Source organism: Prionailurus bengalensis, chromosome A2 (assembly GCF_016509475.1).
Source record: "Prionailurus bengalensis isolate Pbe53 chromosome A2, Fcat_Pben_1.1_paternal_pri, whole genome shotgun sequence".
Lineage (NCBI taxonomy): Eukaryota > Metazoa > Chordata > Mammalia > Carnivora > Felidae > Prionailurus > Prionailurus bengalensis.
In genome coordinates this window covers 12,124,766-12,148,653 of record NC_057348.1, presented here as the reverse complement: position 1 = coordinate 12,148,653, position 23,888 = coordinate 12,124,766, and the positions used below count along the sequence as shown (strand labels likewise).

Genomic DNA, 23,888 nt, shown 5'->3' with positions numbered 1-23,888 from the left:
GGCGCCCCTCGAACGTGTCAACTTCTACTCAGACTGGCGTGGCCTGAATTACCTTCCGAGTGAAACCGAAGCCCGCTCAGACACTTCTCTTTCACCCTCACATGTGGGTTCTAGTAGTTGTTGAATCTTGCTCTTCTCTGCACTGGTCTCCTGGATTATTCTCCAATCCAGATTTCACTCTGTGGTATGTTTGTTCTAAAACACTTATCCAGTACCTGTTGGTGGTCGGTTGGGATCAAGTCATTGCCATCTGGCCTTAACCTAGGTTATGCCTAGGTATGCCCTAGGTTCCGCATACACTTCATGGGATTGGGAAGCTCCCTGAGACCTGAGATCAATTTAACAAACACTGAATACTTCTGTTGAATGCGAGACTCCAGATGCACTATAACAGTATCTGGATTTTAGACTGCAGCCCCAGGGAGTGGGCAGGAGGGAGAGAAGGAACTTCAATCTAGTGATGGTAGGGCACCTAGAGAAGGGGAGGATACTTTATTCATTGACATTCCGCTTCTGCCATCGAAACAAGCTCACAGCGTCCGCCAAATGTTGAATATGAAGGAAATGTTTTAAATTGCACTTGGTGAGCAAAAAATTGTCTACACACACGAATGTTTGGCTTTCAATTCTCTTTGACTCCTTATCCCATCAGATCGTGAGACCAGTATCAAAGCAATTCTGGTAATGAAACTGCAGTCACCTTTGACACTCTCTTCTAGTTACCTGGCAGCCAGTCAGCTGTCTCAAGTTATCTTCCTCCAGATCACTTCCTTTTCATTCCCAGGCAAGCACTATCTGGGATTAACTGAAACCACTTCCTAACTGGCCACACCGCCTCTAGTCTACCCCCCCATTCTAGTCCTTCCTGAAAATGACTAAGTGGATTTTCCTTATGTGTTTCTTTGTTGATTAGTCTTCAGCAGCTCTCCGCTCCTGACCAAATTAAGTTGGGGCTCTCATCACCATGGACCAGTCTGCCTTCCAACTTTCCTCCTTCCTTCCTTTATATATGCAACACACAGAAGCCTTACGCAGGCAGGCCTTGTGCCTTCCTGACTCAAGCAACAGGGACCATTTCCCCTGCTCCTGTCTCATCTATTAAAATCCTAGTTATTCTTCACAGCCTGGCTTAGGCGGGACTGGGTATATAACAAAGGACAGGAGCTTATGAATTAATGAGGCCAAGTGCTCTCACCTGAATATAGAGGTAATAATCCTATCATGAAGTCATGGTATAAAGCAAATAATGTTTGTTAATCATCTTGGCACAGTAATCTTTCCATCCTACTAACGTTTGCTGAACCAGAATACCTTATGTGTCCCCCCCACCCCCAAACACATTCTAAAGTTCACACAAATGATAGTTTATGTAAAAATTTATTTGACCAAAATGTAGAAAAAGTGATACTATTACATATGATACAGTTGCAAGAATCTAAATGAAAGGTGTGCGTTTTATTTAATTGCACAATTTGCTAGTGTACCTTCTGGGTAGTGTGATGCTTAATAAATAGGAGTGAGGGGCAGAGAATTTGGATAAGCTAGAAGCAGGGTGATTTTGTCAGAATTGTAAACTTGAGTTGGCCCCCACACTGCTGGGGAATGTGGAATGTTTCAGCTCTGAGATGTTACCCCAGAAAGCAGAAAGACAACAAAGCCAAAATGCAGCTGTGCCTACAAAATGCTCCATATCCAGTTTAATCAGGAGTTTCTTGGTCTTTCATTAACTTGGTCCTGAAGAAGGAATTAAAGTCCTACATAAGTAAATCTTCAGTTTGCTATTCCCGGAAGTATACAGGAGAGGAAGCGAGGCCCATTGCTCTATCTGTACTTTGCTATCAGAGAGGACCCTTCTGCCCAGTAGTTGTCAGCATTGCTCAATTATTGATGGCTCGCAGTCTTTTTGATAGGACTTCTCTGAATGAGACTGAATTCTGCCACATTCATTCCTGCTAAGCAGATGGTCTCAGATCAGAGCAGACAAGCATGGGTCATTATTGGAATAAGAGATCTGCTCCTCAGAGAACTTCAGAATGAAAGAAACCTGTAGAGGAACATAGGATCTATCCAGAAAATATCTGGGTAATTATTACGATGATTTCCCAAGCATTCTCATGCTACCTGCCCAGAGGATGTCTGTTCTGCATGGTGGTGTGTGGGAAAGAGCCAGGATGATAAGGTTGATCTATGGTTTATGACTTCCCACAAGGCAAGCCCTCTTCCCCCTCCTCCCTTTTTTTATGCTCTGGATGGAAAATCCCTACCCATTTTAATGGGATGGTCCCTGGCTACCTGTCGTGTGACCAACAGTGGCCCAGAAGGTTATGCATTCTGCGGCCTTTTAAGTTTACCTGTGACTAGACACTGGAGTTGGTTTTTGAAAGTATAAGGTTGTCTATTCTCCCAGGAACCAAACGCCCTCAGTCTCTATAGGCGTATGCTCAGTATGAAATACCCTGCCTACCTTATGAATAAATGCAACTTAAAGATAAAAATAGAGCTGAAAAAGCTGGTGCCATTTGAAAAAAGTAAGGAATGAGATTTAACGGGGTGCTCAAAGCTTCTCTGATACAAAATATTTGGTCACGTACTCATAATTTGCTTGACATTTCCAGCAAAGCGAAGATTTCAATAGCAAAAGAAACTTCTTACAAGAGAAGAGAAAGACACAGAGCTCTGGAGTTTCTGTTGGAACAAGACTCTTCTGTTTTGGTTATATACAGTTAAGTTCGTTTAGTGTCTGATCCAGTGTCTGATGTAAGCCCACATTCTCTTCTTTGGCCTGGGCAAGTTTTTCTGGTGAGGATTAAGAGTGGGGGGAAAAATAAATTAATAAGCATCTAAAATTTTGTTAAGAGAGAAAAAAAAAAAAAGCTTCTAAAACCCCACACCGTCGGAGTGAAAGTCATAGCGGAGAAAGTACTCCACATTTAATTATAGCAGAACACCATCTAATAACAGGGTTTGAGTATCAAATACGGGAGTCAGATACGGTTTTGAGATAAAACACAGAGTCTTCAACTAAATTTGAATTTCAGGCACACGACAAATAATTTTATAGTATAGGTCTATCCCAAATGTTGCATGAAATATACTTAGGCCAAAAAATTATTCATTGCCTATCTGAAATTCACATTTAACTGGGTGTCCTGTGTTTTAACTTGGTAAATCTGGCAGTCTGGAGTTAGAACACCTGGATGTAAGCCCCAGCCGTCCCTCTGAAATAAGGCATTTAATCTTGCTACATCTCGGTTTCCCCGTCTGTCAAGGATAACGACAACAATGTGTGGTGTGGGAATTATCATAAGGAGATAATAAATGAGACACCCTACAGAACTTCTGAAGTGCTACACAAACATCAGATCTGGGAAACAGGACATTTCTCCCCTGGTGCCAGTTTGGTGGCCTTTGGTAGGAAACTATAATCCTGAAACCTGTTTTCTCCTTTGGAGCTTCTGGGAATGGCCATTTAAATTCCAGGCATAATGGTGTTTTTGTGTCTGTGTGTCCACAGCAATGTAGTCAAACCCCAGAGAAATGCAGCACGACTAAAATCTAAGCCAGATTACGGGTGAATTATTAAATGACCGAGCTGATAAAATAAAAAATTTAAAAACTAAAACAGTGAGATGCCATTTAGAGCTGTGCGTGACAGAGCTCAGGACAGAACCGGTTTGCAGTGAGTGATGGCTGATAAGAGGACTAGGCCAAGAATCATTAAAATACTGGAGGAAAGCAAAATGCCTCCTAAAAATGTGATAGGATCAGCTTGGACATTTTCAGAAAGGAAAAAAAAAAAAAAGGCTGCGAAGGTGGCAATCTTTCAACTACAACCGCTGGGCCTTTCATCCGATGAGGCCCTTAGAACCTCAAGTTGCTACGATCTGGGCGGATTCTGTCAGAAAGGAAGAGTGACCCGGGCCCGACTAATCTGGACGGACGGCGCCAGTTCGGCGTGAGCCAATGTCTCCATGGTCTCTCCTAATCTTTACCAACCAAGACATCGCTTTTGTTTTGCAGAAAAGTGAAGCGGCTCGTTCAGGGTCCCACGGCTGATATGGCAGGGCTGGGATTCACACCCAGGTCTCCCCACTACAGATGCTGACCTCAACTCACCACTTAGATTCCCTGGCATCTACTTTGTGGTAGGTGTGAGATAAAATAACAGGTAGTCGTAGATTTCTGTAGCCCTAATCTCTGTACATGAGGCTCCACCTAGTTGCTCAGTTAAGCTGAACGACTGGATAAGCAGGGCTGCAGTTATTTCAAAGGGTGGAGGATACCTAGGTCTGGAAAAGTCCCAGGAACAAATATACACAGAGAGAAAACAAAAAACACCCACACCCCTTCGTAGGCTAATTTTCCCAGGGGCGTAAGTATGGCAGTGTGTGAGGGGAGTGGCTTATGCAAAAATTCAGGGGGGATGACAGGACACCAGGGAGAGGCTGGGAGTAGAAGGGTGTGGGTCGTTTAAGGGAGATGGACTTTGGAGGGGTGAATACAAAGAACCCACCTGAATAAGAAATTACAGGCTGAGGAATAAGCTACAGTGACAAAAAAATCGATCTAACTGGAGATTTTCCTGCCACTCCCAGGTCCAAGGGGCAGTCTACAAGACTTGACACTAACATGTCAGTGTTTCTGGGATAATTTGGGGGTGGGTACAGGGAAGTGGATGAAAATATTTGAAATGTGCACTCTTATGGAAAAATGTATGAGCTTTTGGTCACTTTCAGTGTAACCTCTTAATACCCACAGACTAGTTTTTTTTTTTTAATATACCCACAGGCTAACTTTATGAGTGCTCACCAAACCAAGGCAAGGTTCCCGGTTCTAGTTAAATCAAGTATGAGGAGATGTTAGCATCTCAGGCAACTTTGTTTGGAACTCAGGAATGCATCCCTTCTCTTTGTCTGGCTTTCCAGCAGCCTCCACTCCCTTTCCCTGCTAATGGGATGCTCTTTAATTCCTTGTATAATTGTCTTCTAAGGGCAGGGTATAGAGGTGAGGTTCCCTGGTGAACTTCCTCCCAGGACTGGGAGGGCTGGATAGATGTTCCGTGAACAATGAAGATATAGGGGACCCCAGACACCATTCTCAGAGAGTAAGACAGAGAACACGTGTGAAAAGGCGGAATAAGACCACAAAATGCCATTGCCGCTTTTTGAATCCGTAGATCAAAACCCGCTCAAGAGTAGCCTCTTTGTAGACACGAGCCTGCCAGTTTTTGCACATTCTGCTGACTCTCTTAAGCTGCTTAAGAGGTCGGATGAGTCCCCATTCAAAAACAATTTCTATTTAAGGAAATACTGCTATCGGCACGCAGATATAGTTCGCTAGCAACATATTTGAGAGCTCATGCCAAACTGGCGTTTGTTTTCGTATCGTCGGAAAAGAATCATGTGGGCATAACTTTCTTTTTGAAATGAGCTCTTCATTGGAACCACCCACTTTCTGTTGTAGCCACGGTCCAGGGCATCACAGCTACGGCTCAAAAGCGGCAAGGGAAGAACATGAAAATGAGAGGGCCTGGGCATGAGGAGGCCTGTCTTTATTTCAGTCACACAGTCACACAGTCACAGACACAGCAGAGGAAGGCTTGAAAGACCAAACCAGGAGGCAGACCACTGGAGCTTCGAGAAGCCCACGGGACTGTAGGCACCACAGTGAGAGGCCAAACTTCAGTATTGCTAGGACAGAGGGCGGCACCCCAGCTCCCTCTTAGAGAGAGGTCATGTCGTTGAGAGCATGGTCCAGTTCCTCGCTGATAGCTTTGTACTTGAGCTTCTGAGCATATAGCTCATCTAGAGGGCGGAGGTCCCCAGGGAGACAGTTCGGAAGAAGAGGTACAGGGGACAGAACGTGAGGGTCGGAGTGGAGTGCCACAGATGAACAATGACAGGAAGGAAACAAAAGTGAGAAAAGAAAGCATGAACTAAAAGAAAGCTGTGTCCTATGTCAAACACATGAGAAAACAAAAGATCAACGGAGAGGTTTCCAAGTGGTTTGGGGCCCTGCGGGGGATTAGCTATAATGAACCTTTGAAAGAATGGAGACTAGAAATGAACACAGCGTCTACCCCCAACCTCCCGCCCCAGGTTATTTCTGACTTTCAGTGATGTCACCCAGTCCAAAGGTTATATATACTTTGGAACGGGGGGATTTTCCCTTATATGGAAACCTCACCTCCCAAACCAAACACTGGACACACAGTCTGGGGAGTAAGTTCTGTACCCTTTCTGGGTGGGACAGATGATTTTAGGAGATGTTTGAATCCCAAGATTCTGGAATCTCCTGTTTATTTTATGAGAACGCGGGACAGAATTTTGTTTTTTTTTTTTTTTTTAAGTTGGAACTCTTCAAGAAATTCTGGGATATGTGGGCACCAGACTTGCAGACTGGAGTCTTTATTCAGTCTCTACATTCTCTATGCTTCCATTTTCTCATACTGTGATAAACTCTTGAGCGCTCTGGGAGAGAGCTTCTGTAAAAATGTAAGGCATTTTAAAAATGCAAGGCGTCTCTCAGGAATGAGCAAATTGAAGGAAATTCTGAAGACCTTTAAAATCAGCCATATTTGGGCCTCCGTATTCACATGTGGAGCTAATTAAGCATGAGATCTTTTACTTCTTGAGAAGTGGCGACCCAAGTCTGAATTTGACTTGCACGGTCCTGTCCCGTGCTTCTTCTGACCTCCTGCTGTGCCCTCACCCTGCACTTCACTTTCCTAAGAGGAACAAAGCCCAGCTCAGCCCCTCCACAGACTCCTCCCACTTGCCAGGAGACTGTCCTGCAGGGGGAGGCAGAAAAAAATGCAATGAGATGGCAGTGTCATACCTTCCAGGTCATCAATCGTCTTTTCCAGTTTTGCAACCGTTCTCTCTGCAAATTCAGCACGGGTCTCAGCCTGGAGGAAAAGAAAGGAGTCACTATGATGGCTTCGAGACCAGCCGCAAGAGAAACTTGAACTAGCCGGGTACGGTCACGCTCACCTCTTTCAGTTTGTCGGACAAAAGTTTAATTTCTTCTTCGTATTTATCCTCCTTTTCAGAATACTGCGGGAGAAACCAAAGCGGTACTTTAAAAAAGGGGGGGACCAAAAAGAAAGAAAGAAAGGAAACAGAAAAAAAAAAAAGAAAAGAATGTAGGTTCTCTGCTCCTCAGAGAAAAGCGTGTGCTTGAATCGCCACGAACACGCCTAGGAGGCCGAGTGGACACAGCAGCACCTTTCCGGGCAGAAGAGATGGGCACAAAACTGAGGAGGGCATCTGTAGGGGAGCCCTCTGGGATGGAACCTGCGCACTCTCCGGTCTCCCAGCCTCAGGCCTGAGATCGCCCCCTGCCCCAGCACCGAATGCTCCTTTCCCCGTCACTACATGTCAGAAATTATTTTTGTTTTGCCAGGCTCAACTCAGATCAGCACTAGCTAACCTTTATAGCTGCTTGCTCCGTTGCCAGATATCCCCAATCCCATTTTACAGATGAGTAAGGAGTCACAGAGAGGTTAAGTAGTTTGTCTAGGGTCACATGGCTAGGAAGTGACCAAGCCATGACTGGAACCTGACTCTGGAATCTGAGCTCCTGGCAATCATCATGCTTTACAGCCCTTTGACACGTCACCTGCTTGTAACACATTTCCCAACTTTCCAAGGTCCCTCTGTTGGAGTCTTCAAGCACTGTATTACAGGGCCAGTCTCTTCAACTCAACTAGACTCTGAGCCCTTGAGGAGCAGAAGCCATATCATCGCTGTTACATCTATCCCCACGGCCCAGGACAGCATTTGGCACGCACACATAAGCTACATTTGCTCATCAAATATCTTAGTATCCATGTTAGTGCTAATGACACGGCGCTAAACAAGACAGATATACTCCCGGTCCTTAAAACTTACAATCTGGCAAGGAAGGCATATCGTTAATTGAGTTAATTATGACCAACACGATGAACCACACGATAGGAAAAGAAGTAGGCGGGGCTATACAGCCAAGAACCCCCTAACCTAGATAGATGTTCAGTGCAACTGGAGGGCCCTGGGGTGCGGGGGGCGGGGGGTAGGGTGAGGAAGAAATAAAGATGGGGAATTCACAGGGCAGGCCACGGAGGGGTGTGTTCATTGTTCCTGATGTGGTTCTCTCCGGTAATGACTGCTTTGGACACTATTTCAGCCTAAAAAGCCCAATTCCACCTCTCGTATCTGCTGCTTGACCTGTGAGAGTGTATTTCTGGGGGATCCAGGGGAATCGTTTGAGAGTGAGGCTCTGTATTTATACAATTATGCTCAGCTCTCCCTAGGAAGTGCCTGACCAGGTACCAATCTCATATTCCATCTCCACCCTTGTAGAAGGTGGGGACGAAGATGGCACCAAGACCCCACCGAAGAAGGAGTCTGGCCACTGGACATCTCTTTTTATGGAGGGAAAAACCTTGTGGCTGGGCGGCAAAGCTACCGTTAGCAAACACAGGTCAGATCCCTGAGACCCTGGGCATGCTCCCGTGTTCCTTGGGGGGGAAGAAAAGAAAGTCCAACAAATCACCAACTCAAGCCAGCCACCAACCTTCTCAGAGGCAGCCTCGAGTGATTTCAGATTGTTCGTGACGTTCTTGAGTTCTTCTTCCAGGTCACCACATTTTCTGTGCAGAGAGACAAAGGAATCTGGTGCCCTATCCACCCTCATAGCAGGCAATTCCCCTCGAGGTTTTCAAAAAGGAGGAATCCCCGCTGCCTAGGGCCCCCAGAAGGAATGCGGGGGAAAAATGTTAATGGCTTTTTCTGAGCTGGAGTGCTGTGCACTTATCAAAACCCTGTCGTGCCTGGCAAGGGCACAGCAGGCCGAGGAGTATTTGGAAGGTTTGTAAAGCACTCCTGGGCTCTCGCCAGGGGTGAGGCAACTGGGACTTGTGAAATCTGTGAATTATGAGGCTGACTCCAGAAGGTGCAACAATGCCATGGAGCACGGGAGGAGAGAGCAATCGGTTTGCACCCGACCCTCCAGGAGGCAGGCTCGAGAACGGATACGCCGGATTCCCCTCTCTCAGCGCGGCGGGATGCTCCATGGAGCTAGATTCCTCACCCAAGACCAAGGGGAGACATTCTTGTTCCCCCAGAGCTTGCGTGACTGTGGTCAAGCTTCTCACCTTTCCTCCCCCAGGAATGTGTCCCAGCCAAACAATGACATCAGGAACAAGGCAGTGAAACACAACAGGGAAGCCTGCCTTTCAGAGGTAAATGTTCTCTTAAGAAGGCACAGCTTCCTGAGATCATCCTCTCTGGGAAAATAGGACTTCCCGGCCTCTATGCTCCTGCCTGTCTCACTCCTATTTCCCAATACCTTTGTGGGAAGAGTCAACACGTAGGCAAGCGCTTCCCAGGGCAGTAAGAACAGACACCCTGTCAGCCATGGGGACGAGAAGCAGGGGCTGAGCTCTGAGTCCCAGATGCCCCTCCACTTGGCTTGAGCACTGGCCTTACCAAGTCGGAGTCAATTCCCAGTGCAACCAACTCCCTCCCGCTCTGTCCCTCTCAGTCCCGCTCTGCCACTCACAGTTCGGACACCTCTGCACGCTCCTCCGCCCTCTCCAGCTCGCCCTCCAGGATGACCAATTTACGAGCCACCTGCGGACAGAAAGGACCAACTGGGACCCCAACAACCGTGTCTAGGAGGATGCCCCCCTCCCCGCTTGCAGACGGTGAGGCCCCTCCCCAGACCATCTGTGAAGACTCTGGCCCTGGAGGGAGGCAGACAGGAAGGGAAGCAGACCACGGAGGCCAGCAGGAGAGCAAGGTCCCCAGACCCACAGGATTCCCAATGTCAGCCAAACCGTGCCAAAGCACCCGGCTGCGGGACAAAACGTGATCTGACCAGTGGGTCTCCCTACCAAGTCAGACAAGTGCCACAGAGTTCCCAGGGACTTTCTAGCATTGCGGAAGATCGTCTCCTAGCCGAGTGGCCATCTCCGGAAGAACAGACGTGGACGCAGAAGGACAGCTGCCCCAACCAGGCGCTTCCTTCAGGCGGCCCCGGGGCTGTCCCGCTCACCTCCTCGTACTTGCGGTCGGCCTCCTCGGCAATGTGCTTGGCCTCTTTGAGCTGCATCTCCTGAATTTCCATCTTTTCCTCATCTTTCATGGCCCGGTTTTCTATCACCTTCATTCCTCTGCAAGGAGCAACCTTGTCATTACCGCCGCGCCCCCCCCCCCCCCGACCAGATTACCACCCTCGTATACCTCCAGACACCTGCTCATCCAAGCACCTCTCTGACGCCCACCAAGAACCTGTGCTCCGCACAGAAGATTGCAGAGGTGTTCTTCACTTCACCTTGGCCTTCACCTTCACAACTGCCCCACGAGGCAGGAACCTCATCCACCACTTTGCAGAGGAAGAAACGGAGCCACAGGGAGGCCAAGTAACCTGCTCAAGGCTGCACAGCTAGTAAGTGGCAGAGCCGGGAATCAAACCCTGGTGATCTGGCTCCAGGGTCCCAGCTCCCATCCTCTACGGCCCCTCACCGACTAGTAACAAGAAGCGCGGACACGCCAACGGTTACCACAATGGGATGAGGGGTCTGGGCCAGCGCGGCTGTGGGAATGATGAGTTCTGCTGCACTGGGGGAGGAGGTGTGTATGTGTCCTGGGACGCTTTCCAAAGGAGAACACAGGGGAACCCCAGGAGCGTTTCAAAAGCAGGAGTGAATGGAAGCCAGAAAGAGGAACGGGAAGACCAGGTAAGAGGCAGGTACCAACAAGGTGAGGGGTGAGGACAGCCCGATCGGAAGTGGATGCGTCCAATTTGGAAAGGATAGTGTCCCAGGGACAGCTGGAAATCTGCAACGCAGCTGGCTTACCAGGAAACGAGCTCACTCTGGCCCACACTGCTCGGAGCACACTAGGGCAGCTCAGATACCCCGAAAGAGGCCAACCCAGGACAACGTATTGATGTGCGTCATGCCTGCCCAGAGTGGAGGACCGTATACGTCTTGCTGTTTAATAAATATTTCCATTCGGGCTGTTGCTCCCATTCCTCAAAATGCCCTTCCTGTCTGTACAGAGCCTTAACCTCCATGGACGGGCAGACTTGGAAAACCTTTGCAGCTCTGGAGAGATCAAAGTGGCTTGCCCAACAATTAGTACGTGGCTGTGGAAGGACTGGAATCTAGATCCTCCAATTCCCACGTACAGAATTCTATCAAAACTAGCCGTCTCCAACAAGGGGGTCACCAAAGGCCTCTGGTGACATGACACAAGTAGGTGGGTTTGGTCAACTCCTGGAAGGGAGACATCTGGCCAGGCTGGTCTGACCGTGAACGCGGGCAGCGGCTAACCCAGGCCCCAGGCACAGCCCCGAGCAACTTGTGGCCGGGCCCTTCACCCTTCCTGGTGGCCGCAGCACAGCCTCCTCGAGCATGCCCAAAGTTCCCGTCTGGGCAACCGGCAGAGTCAATTTCCAAGACTCCCCAAGTAGTTTCTAATCTCCGGTGTATGGGCCACAACAGCACCATCCGAAACGAATCCCCTGGAGGGGTTTATACCAGGAAACCACTGTGGACCGGCCAAACGAGAACCCTGCTGTGATCGTGTGGCAGATACAGAATGACCACTGGCCTGGCCCACACCATCACCGCACAAGGGACCCATTTTCCACCGCGCAGAGACGGCTGCTTCTGTGAATTACACAATCTGCCCTCAGTCCTCCAGAGCCCGCGCCGAGGCGTGCAGAGTTAGCCTGCTCCGGAGGAAAGAGCATCCCGCCAGAGCCCCGAATGCATGCCACAGAGGTGGTTTGTGTGCGTCCCTGACGTACAGTTGTCACTGCCCAGCAGCCTGAAGCCTGCCTGGTGGCACGGTTAACCAGCATCCATGCACACGGCCCATTTCGAGGGTGGCCCGTCCCCCCCCCATCCCCCCCGGAACTTGATATCTGGAGGTGACCAGCGAGATGAGATGCACGGTGGCTTTCAGAGGACACACGAAGCGGCACTCTGTGCACCAGTCTCCGGTGACAGTCCTACGTGCAAGTCTTACATCTACCCATTTTTAAAATTTTCTCTAGCGGGAGTTTCCTTCACAACCACCAGGACGACAAACGCCCCTACGCGGCGTGGCAGTTGACAAGGCGCTGCCGGGCATGGTCTGTGTGTGCACGCGCGTCCACACCACCCGCATTCGGTCTCACCCCGGCTCTGGGAGGTCAGCCCTGCGGCACAGTCCCCGCTTCCGAGAAGCCAATGCCGAAGCTGCCAGGCTGGAAGCATCCTCACCTCTCGCTCTCATCCGCGGCCTTTTCTGCCTCCTCCAGCTTCTGCAGGGCTGTGGCCAGTCGCTCCTGAGCCCTGTCCAGCTCCTCCTCAACAAGCTGGATGCGTCGATTGAGAGCGGCCACATCCCCTTCGGCCTGGGGAGATGAGAGGTACAGCTGGGTTAAGAAGGAAAAGGCCAGACGGCACCAGGAGTCCCCAGTGCACACGGCACTCGTCCCTCGGTTACCACGCCTCCCCTGACAAAGCCCACCCGGGAGTGCAGGCGGTTAAGGGATTCATGCTCCCATCTGGAGATTTCTGTATGATCTTCCCTGAAACTGTTCGGGAATTTCCACCGCTCGGTGACAAAGGTGTGCATCCCAGGACAGGTCGGGCAGCCAAGTCAACACGGAAGAGAGAAGAGTATATACCACAGGAGGTGAGAAGACAGTGCTGGCCTCTCTGGGATGCCTAGACAGTAAGGCCACCGGTGCTCTGGCTCCACCCTGTCCCATAAAAAGCTCCGGGGGAGGGGGGGGCACCTGGATGGCTCAGTCCAGTAAGCAGCCGACTTCGGCTCAGGTCATGATCTCACGGTTCGTGAGTTAGAGCCCCATGTCTGGCTCCCTGCTGGTGGACTGAAGCCGGCTTGGGGCTCTCTCTCTCCCCCTCTCTGCCCCTTCCATGTGTGCTCTTTCTCTCCAAATAAATAAATAAACTTTAAAAATAATACGTAAGGGGCACCTGGGTGGCGCAGTCGGTTAAGCGTCCGACTTCAGCCAGGTCACGATCTCGCGGTCCGTGAGTTCGAGCCCCGCGTCAGGCTCTGGGCTGATGGCTCAGAGCCTGGAGACTGTTTCCGATTCTGTGTCTCCCTCTCTCTCTGCCCCTCCCCCGTTCGTGCTCTGTCTCTCTCTGACCCAAAAAATAAATAAACGTTGAAAAAAAAAATTTTTTTTTTAAATAATACGTAAATAATAAAAAGCTCCACTCCCAGTCACCTCCACCGCAGGATAAATGCAAGCATATGGAAGCTTCAGTTAAATGTTGGCCACACAATGTGAGGGAGGAGGGCAGCAGGGCCCAAACACCACCTTGAACGAGGTCTGGCCCAGAGATGACGGGACAGACAGATGTTGAGGAAGGAAGGAAAGAAAAGTTGGTTACAGGCACGAGAGGGATGTCTGAACAGGAATACTGGCTTTTCAAGGTATTTTCACCTACAAGGAAGGGAAAATGGTGGCATACATAAAAGCAGAAACTCCAGGCTCAGAAAGTGCTAGGTCAGAATCCCCGTTCTGCCGATGCGTAGCCATGTGGCATCGGGCAGGTTGCTTCACTGCTCTGAACCACCCCCACCCTGGTCCCGGCACCTTGAAGACCCATAACTGAAGGGTGTGGCAGTGACTCTACCCGGCATGTGGGAAGTCCCACAAAAGGACAGCTCTTACCGCCATGATTTCACCTCACTTAATCCTCTAGTGTTATAGGGCCACCTGGGTGGCTCAGCCGGTTAAGTGTCCGACTCTCGATCTCTGCTCAGGTCACGATCACACGGTTCGTGGGTTCGAGCCCCACGTTGGGCTCCGCGCTGTCAGTGAGAGCTTTGGGATTCTCTCTCTCCCTCTCTCTCTGCCCTTTCCTTACTCTCTCTCACTGTCTCTCTCAAAAGTAAATAACTTAAAAAAAAAAAAAAAATCCTCCAGCATTTTACGGTGGGGAAACTGAGAGGTTCAGTTAGGTGAAGTGATTCTGTTCAATGTCACAGAACTGGTGAGAAATGGTCTCACGAACCCCAGCCCCCTGCAAGATCTTCCCTTGTTAAACCCGAGTCCTCTGGGGCTTCGAAGCCAGCCACCCTCAGGAAGAAATACTAAAGAGCTGGTGAGATTTGACTCAACTGAGGGAAGACGTGTTAAGCTGCACTGGCTTCTTCATATCAAGACAAATAATCTCTGAATGGGGAAATCCATAAAAAGTTGCAGGAAACCACTGCCTTCCCTCTGAATTTTTAAAAAATATTTTTCTGTCAGTTTGTGCTAAAGATTTGGTTTTATTTTATTAGTAATTTTTTTTAATGTTTGTTTATTTTTCAAAGAGAGACAGAGCGCGAGCAGGGGAGGGGCAGAGAGGGAGAGGGAGACAGAATCCGAAGCGGGCTCCAGGCTGGGAGCTGTCAGCACAGAGCCTGACGCGGGGCTCGAACCCACGAACTGCGAGATCGGGAACTGAGCTGAAGTTGGACGCTCAACCGACTGAGCCACCCAGGCTCCCCCCCACTGCCCCCTGAATTTATACAGCAAAAAAAAAAAAAAAAAATGGAGTAAAAGAATGAGGCCAGAGATGCTGAAAAACACAGAGAATCAGGAAACTTTTCTCAGCTCCGGAGTCTTAGCAGCAGATGGAGAGAAAACTCCCACAGGTGTCTCTGATCGCAACTTCCTCTGTTAAAACCACCGATGAACTATTTTAAGAAACTCACCCACCCCTTCCAATGAGTGGGTGCCTTTTATTCTTTCTGATGACATGATTCTTTAACTCCTTCAGCAACAGGGCAGGAATTGATTTTTTTTCCCCCCAACAGTTTTTTAGCACATTAGCAAAACCTCATCATCAGCACCACTACCTAATTCCAGAACATTCTCATCACCCCCCCCCCCCCAAAGAAACCCCATCCCCGCCAGCAATCAAGGAATTGCTTTTTAACATCAAACAAAGGTGCCTGGCTCATGAATTGTCTTCAAAAAAATAAAAGCGAGGCTTTCTTTACGTGGGGAATTCTGAGTCCTGATCACCATGCTTTAGGCACACTTTCAACCGCCTGGAAATGAAAGAATGCTGATACATAGGAGGATATACATCCATACATATATATGTATTTTTGAAAAACTGCTAGTCACTGCTAGTCATTTTGGGCTCCACCCCTTCCTGCAATCAAAGCTTCTACACTCTACAAAGGATTTCCCTTATAAGGTAAAAGAGGCTTGCTAGATACATGTGGCAAAGGAACAGGAAGATGTCGGTTAATCACACAAAAATCTAAACGAAACCAGCTGTCGGGAGGAGACCCAGAAGTCTGCCACACGCCGGCTCTTGGTTTTCTCCACAAGAGACTGAGAAAGGTTTTTTGTTGTGTGTTTTTGGGTTTTTCTTCCCTTCTCTGGGCTCAGTTCCTTTGCCCAGGAACTTTTCTTCAGACTTCCCCATCCTGACCAAGAGGCGCATGCTCTGAAAAGCAAACTTTTTAAGAAGTCCACAACTTTCCAAAAACATCTTTCCTCCCAACTGGACTGTCCTCCTCCTATGTCTTGGCTCGAGGCTGAGGGCCATTTTTAAGCAGAAGTAATCGTCCTCCAGCGAGATGACTTGGGATGAGATCAGAGGGAGGGTTATGCCGGTTCCTTGTGTGAAAGAGGCCAAACCAGCTACTGTTTGAGGCTTGCACCAGGTTTCTGAGGCCTCTTCACGCCAGAGCAACTTACAGGATTAAACACCTCCACTCAGGCCAACACTGAAGCCGCCTGGGGCTCGCCTCCAGCCTTGACAATACACATGACACCTTTTCCACTTCTGGGGTCCTCACCCTTCCTCTCAACACTCCAGCTTTCAGGGGCCCTGGGCCCTCTCCAACTTTTTTGCACACCTAAGTCCCTCTTCCCAGCAAAGCCTTATTCTAGAATAATGCTCAACTTCCATTTTGAAGCCTACCCCACCGAGCGGCGGCTTCCCTGTGATGCCCCCACAACAGAACACTGAACCCCTCGGGTAGGCTAACCAGCCCTGTTTGTACCCCTCACCTCCATCAGACTGTGGGCTCTTCTGAGGTCACAGGGAGGGGAAAAATAAGCCCAGGAACTGAGCACCTACTCGGCGCCGGATGCTCTGCAGGCTCTCCTAGGGGGTCGGTACTGTCCCCGCTGCTTTACAGATGGGGAGACGCGTTCCTAGCGGTTAAGTACTTGACGGCGTTAGAATCCAGATCTCTCCCCAGCCCCAGGAGTTGCCACCATCTGTCCTGCCCCGAGGGGCGGTCAGAGGAAGCCAAGAGGGCGAAGAGGGCGCCTCCTCGTTCTGCCCCATTATCTGTCTCCGGCCCCGCAGCGTGGAGCGAAGGCACACAAAACCGTCTCGGGTCCAGGGCCCCGAGCTAACTAACATTCCTAGGATCCTTTGGGAAGGCGGGGTCCCGCGGCCGTCGCTCGGCGGCCGTTCCCGCAGGGACCAGCTGGGGAGGGAAAGGCCGGCGGCTCTGGGCTGAACTTCCGCCCCCCGCCAGGAGCCGACACGTCGTCGCCGCGCCCCTGGGAACAGCTGGGAAAGTTCAGCTGGAGCCGGGAAGCCGCGTAAGAAGGGAGAAAGTGCGACGGCCCCTCACCCCCCCTCCCCCGAGTCCGTGTCGGCCAGTCCAACCCCAGACAATGGAAGCTCAATGTTTCCACTCTCACTTCCCGCTCCTGGGTCCAGTCGCCGGTCCCCCCACCCCACCCCCTACCCGGGACCCCGGCGCCAGCCCGGAGTCAGATGGCAGCGCGGTGCCCCCCCCCATCCCCTCCCCACTCCGGGATCGCGCATCCTCCCCGGCCCCATCCCCCTATTACTCGCCGGGCCAGCCACGCCCGATCCGGAGGCGGCGCCCCCTCCCCCGCCCCAGGCCCGGGCCGGACGACCGCGGAGGAAGGGGGTCTCAGCAGGTCGCCCGGGGAGGGGGGGGGGTGCGGGTCCGCGATCCCAGAGCGGCCAGGCCGGAGGGCGCGAAGGCGGGCTGGTGTGGGGGAGGGGGGGAGGACCGGAGAGCGCGGGAAGCGGGCGGCGCGGGGAGAAGGGGAGAAAGGAGCGCGCGCTGGGCCGGGGGGCGCGGGGCGCGGGCTCTCACTTTCTCGCGCCGCTCGCGCTCGCCGTCCAGCTCCCGCTGCAGGCCCTGCGCGCGGTCCTCCGCCTCGTCCGCCTGCTGCTGCAGGGCCTGGATCTTGCGTTTCACCGCCTCCAGGGAGTTGAGGCCGGCCATGGCGCGGAGGCGCGGAGGCGCACGCAGCGGGCGGCGGGCAGCGGCGGGCGCTCGGCTCGGCTCCGGCTCCGGCGAAAGCTGCACCAGCCGCGCCCCGGCCCCCCGAGCCTTTGCCTGCGCCGGGGCCGCCCCCGCCTCTCCCCGCCCCCGGCCCGGCCGCCGTCGGGGCGATGAGGTCACCCGGCCCGGCCGCCGACGTCAGCACCGCTGGGGGAGGGCCTGACGTCGGCACCGCTGGCCACAGCTGCTGGAAAGTGCCCCTTTTCGGGACTTATTTGGAGAAAGCGCCGGGAGGCACCGCCTTCTCCTCTTCCTCCTCCTCCTCCTCCTCCTCCTCCTCCTCCTCCTCCTCCTCCTCCTCTTCCTCCTGGCGCTGCCCGCCCGCCAGCCCGTCCGGCCCCGGGGCTCCTGCCCGGCCCAGCCGCGGGCGTCCCCATTACTGCGCACGTACGTCGGAGGCTTTCTTCTCCGTCAGCTCCAGCTTCTCCTGTGCGTCCTTCAGGTTCTCGGAGTATTTGTCCAACTCATCCTCCGTCCCCTTCAGCTTCTTCTGGAGGTGCGTCAGCTCCTCTTCCACCTGGGGACAGATGGGGGGGACGCGTCAGCCTGGGGGCCACGTGTCCGAGGCGCAGGGGCGCCCCCCACCCCCCATTCACAAGAGCCCTCTCTCTCCCTCTGAGCCTCAGTTGCCTCATCTGCGAAACAGAGATAACAACACTAGGCACCACTCTAATGCTACCTGTTAACAGGATTTTTCACATTCTTCCCACCTCCTGGGACCAGCTGTGCTTATCTTTTGGGGCGGGGGGGGGGGTCCCAGATGCTCTCTCGGAATCAATCACAGCTTTTGGGAAACAAGGCCTGAAACCATTTCCCAGGAACACACGTTCAGGTTTGCATCCCAGTTTCAGGGGTGCGGCCTGCTGGTGATCCCCGGTTAGGCAGAAATAGGACTCTCATACTCTGGGCCTGGACTGTCCCCCAAGCCCCAGCCTGTACCCACCCCCCCCCCCCCCAGTTCTGCCTCCTACACTGGCAGCCAGAAAAAATTTTAGAAAGCTTATGTTTGCCCTCCCCCTGCCGAGAACTGCTGTGGCTCCCCATTGCCCAAGAGAGTGGTTCTCAGACTGTCTCACAAAATACTCTGAAAGATTGAAGGGCTCAGACTCGCTCCACTCCTGTACTTGGGGGTCCTGGCCAGAAGAGAGATGCCCCCACAAAGACCATTTTCTTCGAAGGCAGAAGTTAAACCTTTACAATTATTATTGCACATCTGGCTTATGTTCATTTTAATTAAAATGTCCCCTACTTCCCCCCAATTTTCAGTTCTATTTGTTTACCTTGGAGACTTGCTGCTCTCTGGGCACTCCCAGTGTGAAAAGTTCGAGTCTGTGGGATACAAACCACAGACCCCCTCACCTCTCCCTCTCCATCGCCCTCCACCACACCAGTTAAGAGTCAGCTTTCTCCATCACCTCCAGGCTGTACCTCCCTCCCCTACCCCTAACTCTGGTCTGGGGTGGCCCGTCCAGCTCGTGCTTTGATCTGACATATGTGACATATGTCCCCAGTCCTGTCCATGCTCCCAGGGTGGGCGGGAGGCCCTCACTTCATCCTCCTGCTTCCTTTTCCCAGCAGGAAGCCCAGAGAGGTAGAATGACTTTCTCCAGAACACACAGCACAGGATTTGAATCGAATGAATTTCTCCAGAACACACAGCACAGGATTTGAATCCACTTCTGAACAGGCCCTTAGGCCAGGCCTGCTTTCCTGCATCCCTTTCTGACTTCCTTCTTTTCTCTAACTTCCCGAAGAAGGTGTGTTAGAAACGCTGATGTGACTTCTAGGTCAAGCTCTGAATCTGATCTGGGTTACACACTCACCCCCGAGGTGATGTCTAAAATGTGCCAGATGCTTTGTGTGTGTGTGTGTGTGTGTGTGTGTGTGTGTGTGTGTGCCCGTGCAAATTTTTTTTTTAATGTTTATTTATTTTGAGAGAGAGATAGCGTGCGCGCAAGTGGGAGAGGGACAGAGAGGGAGAATGTCAAGCAGGCTCTGTGCTCCGTTTCACAAACCGTGAGATCATGACCTGAGCGGATATCAACTGACTGAACTGCCTGGGGGCGGGGGGGAGCCTGTACAGATTCTTAAAAGGCCCCCTGTCCCGTCTTCGGGGCCACTGAGTGTCCTGCTGCTGAGCTAGGGAGTGGGGAGGGGAGTGGAAGGAAGGACCTTCAGGCAATAAGCCCAAAAGCCTGGCTCCAAATCCCAGCTCTATGATACCCTGTCCCCTTTTCTGACCTCAGTTTCCTCATCTGTAAAATGGAAGCCTTGATGTGGTTGGTGGTCTCTGAGTGCCCCAGTAGCTGCTGGGAAACTTTTGCCTTGACTGAGAAAATGAGCCAATTTCTTTAAAGACAGGTCAGCGTGACCCAGCGTCCACCTGACTTCCTCTGGAAGGATCTGTGGGGTGCAGCATTTCGTAGGTGCCACCTATGTGCCCAGCGGAGCGCTCTCTTAACGTCAAAGAGTGAGAGCAAGTTCTGCAGCATTGGGTTCGTCCAGGTGCTGAGATGGTTGAGTGTTTGACAACATTTTCTGGCAACATTTGGACAACAAGGGGCGGGGTCTGGGGTAATGTGGGCAGGGCTCCATGAGGCATTTAGAATGTACCAGGCACACTGAGGCGCCTGGGTGGCTCAGTCAGTTAAACGTCGGACTCTTGATTTTGGCTCAGGTCATGATCTCACAGTTCAAGAGTTCGAACCCCATGTTGGGCTCTGTGCTGATGGTGCGGAGCCTGCTTGAGGTTCTCTCTCTCCCTTTCTTTCTGCCCCTCCCTCATGCATTCTCTTAGAATGTGCCAGGCACACTACAAGTACTGTTTCACTAAAGCTCCGTGTCACAGAAGGGTAAACTGAGTCCCAGAATGAGGAAGGGACTTGTCCCCGGGCCGTACAGATAGGGGCTGACTGATTCCACAGCTGCTTCGCTTGACTTGGAGGCTACCCATGCCCCCTGCCCAGTGCACCCTCTTCCTGCCTACCTTCCACATCCTGCCCCCTCCCCTGAGCAGCCTGCCCTGCTGCCCTGGGCAGAGCCTTACCGCCCACCTTGGACCCTCCCAGCCCCTGTCCCTCCCTCTGGCCCACCCCTGACTGTTGAGGCAGGGAGCGTCCCTCCATGTCTGGTTCTGTCTCTCCCAGCCTGGGCTCCCCTGGAGTTGCCTCGGGCTGAGGTCCCTCTGAGCCCCAGTACCACTCAGCATGGCACCGGGCCCAGGGCTCCCCGCGGAACCCCAGGGGAAATTCGCGGAATGAATCAATGACACAACCCCAAACCCTTCAGTGGTTGGAGCCAGGTATGAAAAATAAATAAGACCGACAAACCGGGTTTCTTTCCGTCTGTCTGGTTTCTAAGCACAGAGTGTGTGCTAGTGTATGCACCTTGCTGGGGTCGGGGGGCGGGGGGGGGGGTGGCGCGTGGCCTTGGCCTGGCTCTGGGAGGTCTCTGACAAGTCACTTCCTTCTCTGGGCCTCAGTTTCCCTGCCTGTCAAACAGCTGGGAAGGTCATGGACTGCACACCTTAGTCTGTGTAAATGGGGCCTTAGGGCAGGGCTGAGGCAGGATGTGGGGTCAAAGGCCACTTGTGGCGGATGTCACTGCCCTGGGAGGGGAGCGGGCAGGAAGCAGGGGGGGCTGGGCCTCCTGGTCCTGTTCCCACACTGGACAAACAGGGCCTAGAATTGGGATTTTGCTGCAGGGTCCCCAAGGGTCAGGCAGGCCCCACGGCCCACACTCTTTGGCCTCCTGAAGCATAAGGCTCTCCAGGTAAGTTGAGTCCCTCATTGCCTCCTGCCTCTGTTCCCAGGCAGGACAGGCCATCCGCCCCATGGGAATGTGGCTTCTGCTTTGGGCCTCTGGAATCTTGGGTTCCATGCCTGGCCATCAGAAGGTAGCCTGTGCCCCATTTCACCGATAAGAACACTGAGGGTGCAGAGAGGGGCAGCAGTGTGTCCTGAGTCAAAGTTAGAAGAAGATCCAGCCTGGATTCAAGCACGAGCCCACCCCAGTGGGTGGCTTCGTGGAGAAACAAGAACAGAATAAAAATCCAGCTGAAGGTGAGAGAACCTGTCCCTGCTTTGGGGCCATACAGCTGGCTGAAGGCTCTGAGAAGCCTTTCCTTTTGAATTTGTGTCTGCCTGGGGAGATTATGCTGTATCAGTCACCCACACCTTAGTGAAAATTAGAGCCAAAAACTCGCTTTTCTCTGAATCCCCAGCGAAGCATCTCATGGCAAGGGCTAAATGATGGATGGAAGCAGGCAGCTCAGGGCCAGCACAAGAGGGGCGGCTGTATCTGCCAGGGAGGGGAACCAGGAGGGAGGAAGGGAGTGTGGCAGGGAGCGCTGGGGCGGGGCTGGCCTCTCCCAATGTGTCACAGACTCTTAGGGAAGCCCGGGGAGACTGGGGGATGGGGAGGCCCAAAGGGGAAGTAGGGTGGAGCAGGAAATAATCCTGCATTTATTGAGTGCTTACTCTGTGCGGGGCACCGGGACAAGGGCTCCACCTGCAGTCACCTCTCATCCTCCCATGGTCATGAGGGAAGCACCACGGTCACTTTCCTGTCTCAAATGTGGGGCCACTGAGGCACAGAAGGCCTTCCCTCCAGGGCGCCCCTTGACCGAGCTGTGAAACAGGGCCAGCCTGAGCTCACAGCCTGCCCTTTTCCCTGCCAAGCTGGCCTGGCATATGGGCTGGGCAGGGCTAGGAGTGTAGTGTCACTGTCCTGGGTGGCTCCCGGGACTTATCTGAGACACTGATGCCCCTGAGGGCTGGACGGTTGACCCTGGGGCAGTGGATGAGCCCTGTGGGGGGCAGGGTGCTGTGGAGGGAGCAGCACCCCCTTCCCTCCTCCCTCTGGCTGATCTGGCCGCCCAGACCCAGACAAATGACTTCTGCTCCGCCCCAAGCCCTGGCCTTGGGACTGCCCAGCCCAGACCCCTGCCCACTGGCCACATTAGCTCCCTGATGTACCCCTACTGCCAGAGCGTCCTGGAAAGCTCGTCTCTGGAGCTCTGAGTCCAAGGCCACTGCCTGTCACTGTCGCCCCACCTTTCCCTTCTGGGTTCACAGCAGCAACGTCAGGGGCACCTGAGATACACAGAGATGCATGGAGATTCTCAGCTTCACCCTCGAGTCTCCAACTAGCCCAGTCCCCAGACTCTCACCCGCTTCCCCCAGCAGCTGGACACAGCTGGCCCCACTACGCACCCACACTCGGCCACCCTTCCTGGGCGGTCACCAGTGTGGACCCACGGTCCACACATACCTGGGTATACGCTGACACGGGGCCAGGGTCACCCACACTCACGCACAGCTCCACACCCTGACACATGCACGTATGCACACCGATAGAAACAATCACCCCAACATGCACACACACGCCAATACAAATAGAGTCACCTGAACACACACACGCTCTCCCTGACACACACACATTCCATTGCTGTCATGTCAACTTTGGCACAAGCGCACGGCCTCTCGCCCGCACACACAAGCCCACGGTGACACCACCACCAACACGCTGGCAGACTCACAAACACACCCTCACATACGGTGTCGGCCACACCCCCTCCGAGCACACACTTCCACGCTCACACCCTCGTCCCAACACACCTACGCGCACCAGCTTGCACACGCGTCCGGCGCAAAGACCCCTTCCTTGCGCTCGTGCTCACGCTCGCCCTCTCTCTGTCTCTCTGTCTCTGTCTCCGTCTGTCTCTTTCTCTCACTTTGCTCACACTGGCCCTGCTGGGGCTACCTCTCTCTCCCAGCTCAGGGACCCTGGAAAGACAGTGGTCCCCCTCGCTCCCAGCCAGAGCATCGCCCCCTGTCCCCCTCCTGACTCCGGGGACCAAGGCTTCTGAGAGTCCCCCCACCCCCACCCCCAACCCCGGCCCAGCACCTGGCCTCCAGGCTGAGAGCAGCCCAGAGACGGCAGTGGGCAGCCGGACGCGGCCCAGCCGTCGGGGCCTCACCTGCTTGCACTTCTCCTCGGCGGCCTTCTTGTCCGACTCGGCCTGCTCGGCGCGGTCGATGGCGTTCTCCTTGTCCAGCTTAAGCATCTGCATCTTCTTCTTGATGGCCTCCATGGCTGGGCGGCGGGTGCGGGCGCAGAGGACTCTGCGGGGTGGGGGCTGCGCTGCGGGTCGGGACTGAGCGGCCCGGCGGGGGCGAGGCCCTTATAGGCTCCGGGCGCACCGCCCCGCTGCCGGGCGAGTCCTGGAGGAGGCCCAAGCCCAGGCCGCCGGGCCGGCCGCCACTCGCTTGCTCAGGAGGACTTGGCCAGCTCACCAGCCTCCCCGCAGCCCTCGCCTTATTTGGGCCTAGGATTTTCTCAAAGGAAAAAAAAAAAAAAAAAGAAAGAGCCCGACCCGTTTCCGTTTTTAACCTGCTGACACAGGTCCCTTGTGGGTGTGCGGGCACAGCATTGGCTCAGGAGGATCCTGGCGGCCTGGCCTGCCGGGCCGGCCTCACCTTCCACATCTGTGCTTGGGGAGCACAGAAGAGGGCTTGTGTGTGGGTGCAGGGCAGGGGCCAGGTGGGGTGGGGTGGCGCCCATCCTCCCTTCTCCTCCCCTCTGGTC

General features: G+C 53.0%; 1 protein-coding gene across 4 annotated transcripts; it reads right to left on the bottom strand.

Annotated features, from left to right (window-relative positions):
* Positions 1-1,361: 1,361 nt before the first annotated feature.
* TPM4 (tropomyosin 4) lies at positions 1,362-23,810 on the bottom strand. Of its 4 annotated transcripts, none has more exons than XM_043590269.1 (9): positions 23,281-23,810; positions 17,692-17,817; positions 12,257-12,390; positions 10,039-10,156; positions 9,544-9,614; positions 8,557-8,632; positions 6,993-7,055; positions 6,838-6,907; positions 1,362-2,796 (listed from the first exon to the last, which is right to left on the bottom strand). In XM_043590269.1, exons 1-9 carry the CDS (start codon positions 23,392-23,394, stop codon positions 2,714-2,716), a joined length of 855 nt encoding a protein of 284 aa, XP_043446204.1. In that variant the 5' UTR covers positions 23,395-23,810; the 3' UTR covers positions 1,362-2,713. The 4 variants fall into 4 exon arrangements, with proteins under 4 accessions (XP_043446204.1, XP_043446206.1, XP_043446205.1 ...); XM_043590270.1 differs by lacking the exon at positions 1,362-2,796 and adding an exon at positions 5,535-5,804 and having other exon boundaries at positions 23,281-23,528; XM_043590271.1 differs by lacking the exons at positions 17,692-17,817; positions 23,281-23,810 and adding an exon at positions 17,109-17,484.
* Between the last annotated feature and the right edge of the window lie 78 nt (positions 23,811-23,888).

Bases quoted from the DNA above. Each gene is read 5' to 3' on its own strand.
- TPM4 (XM_043590269.1), bottom strand. From the start codon at position 23,394: ATGGAGGCCATCAAGAAGAAGATGCAGATGCTTAAGCTGGACAAGGAG. The intron at 9,615-10,038 runs GTGAGCGGGACA...TTCTGTCCGCAG, and splicing joins CCGACCGCAAGTACGAGGAG to GTGGCTCGTAAATTGGTCAT. The intron at 8,633-9,543 runs GTGAGTGGCAGA...CTCTCTGCACAG, and splicing joins CGTGCAGAGGTGTCCGAACT to AAAATGTGGTGACCTGGAAG.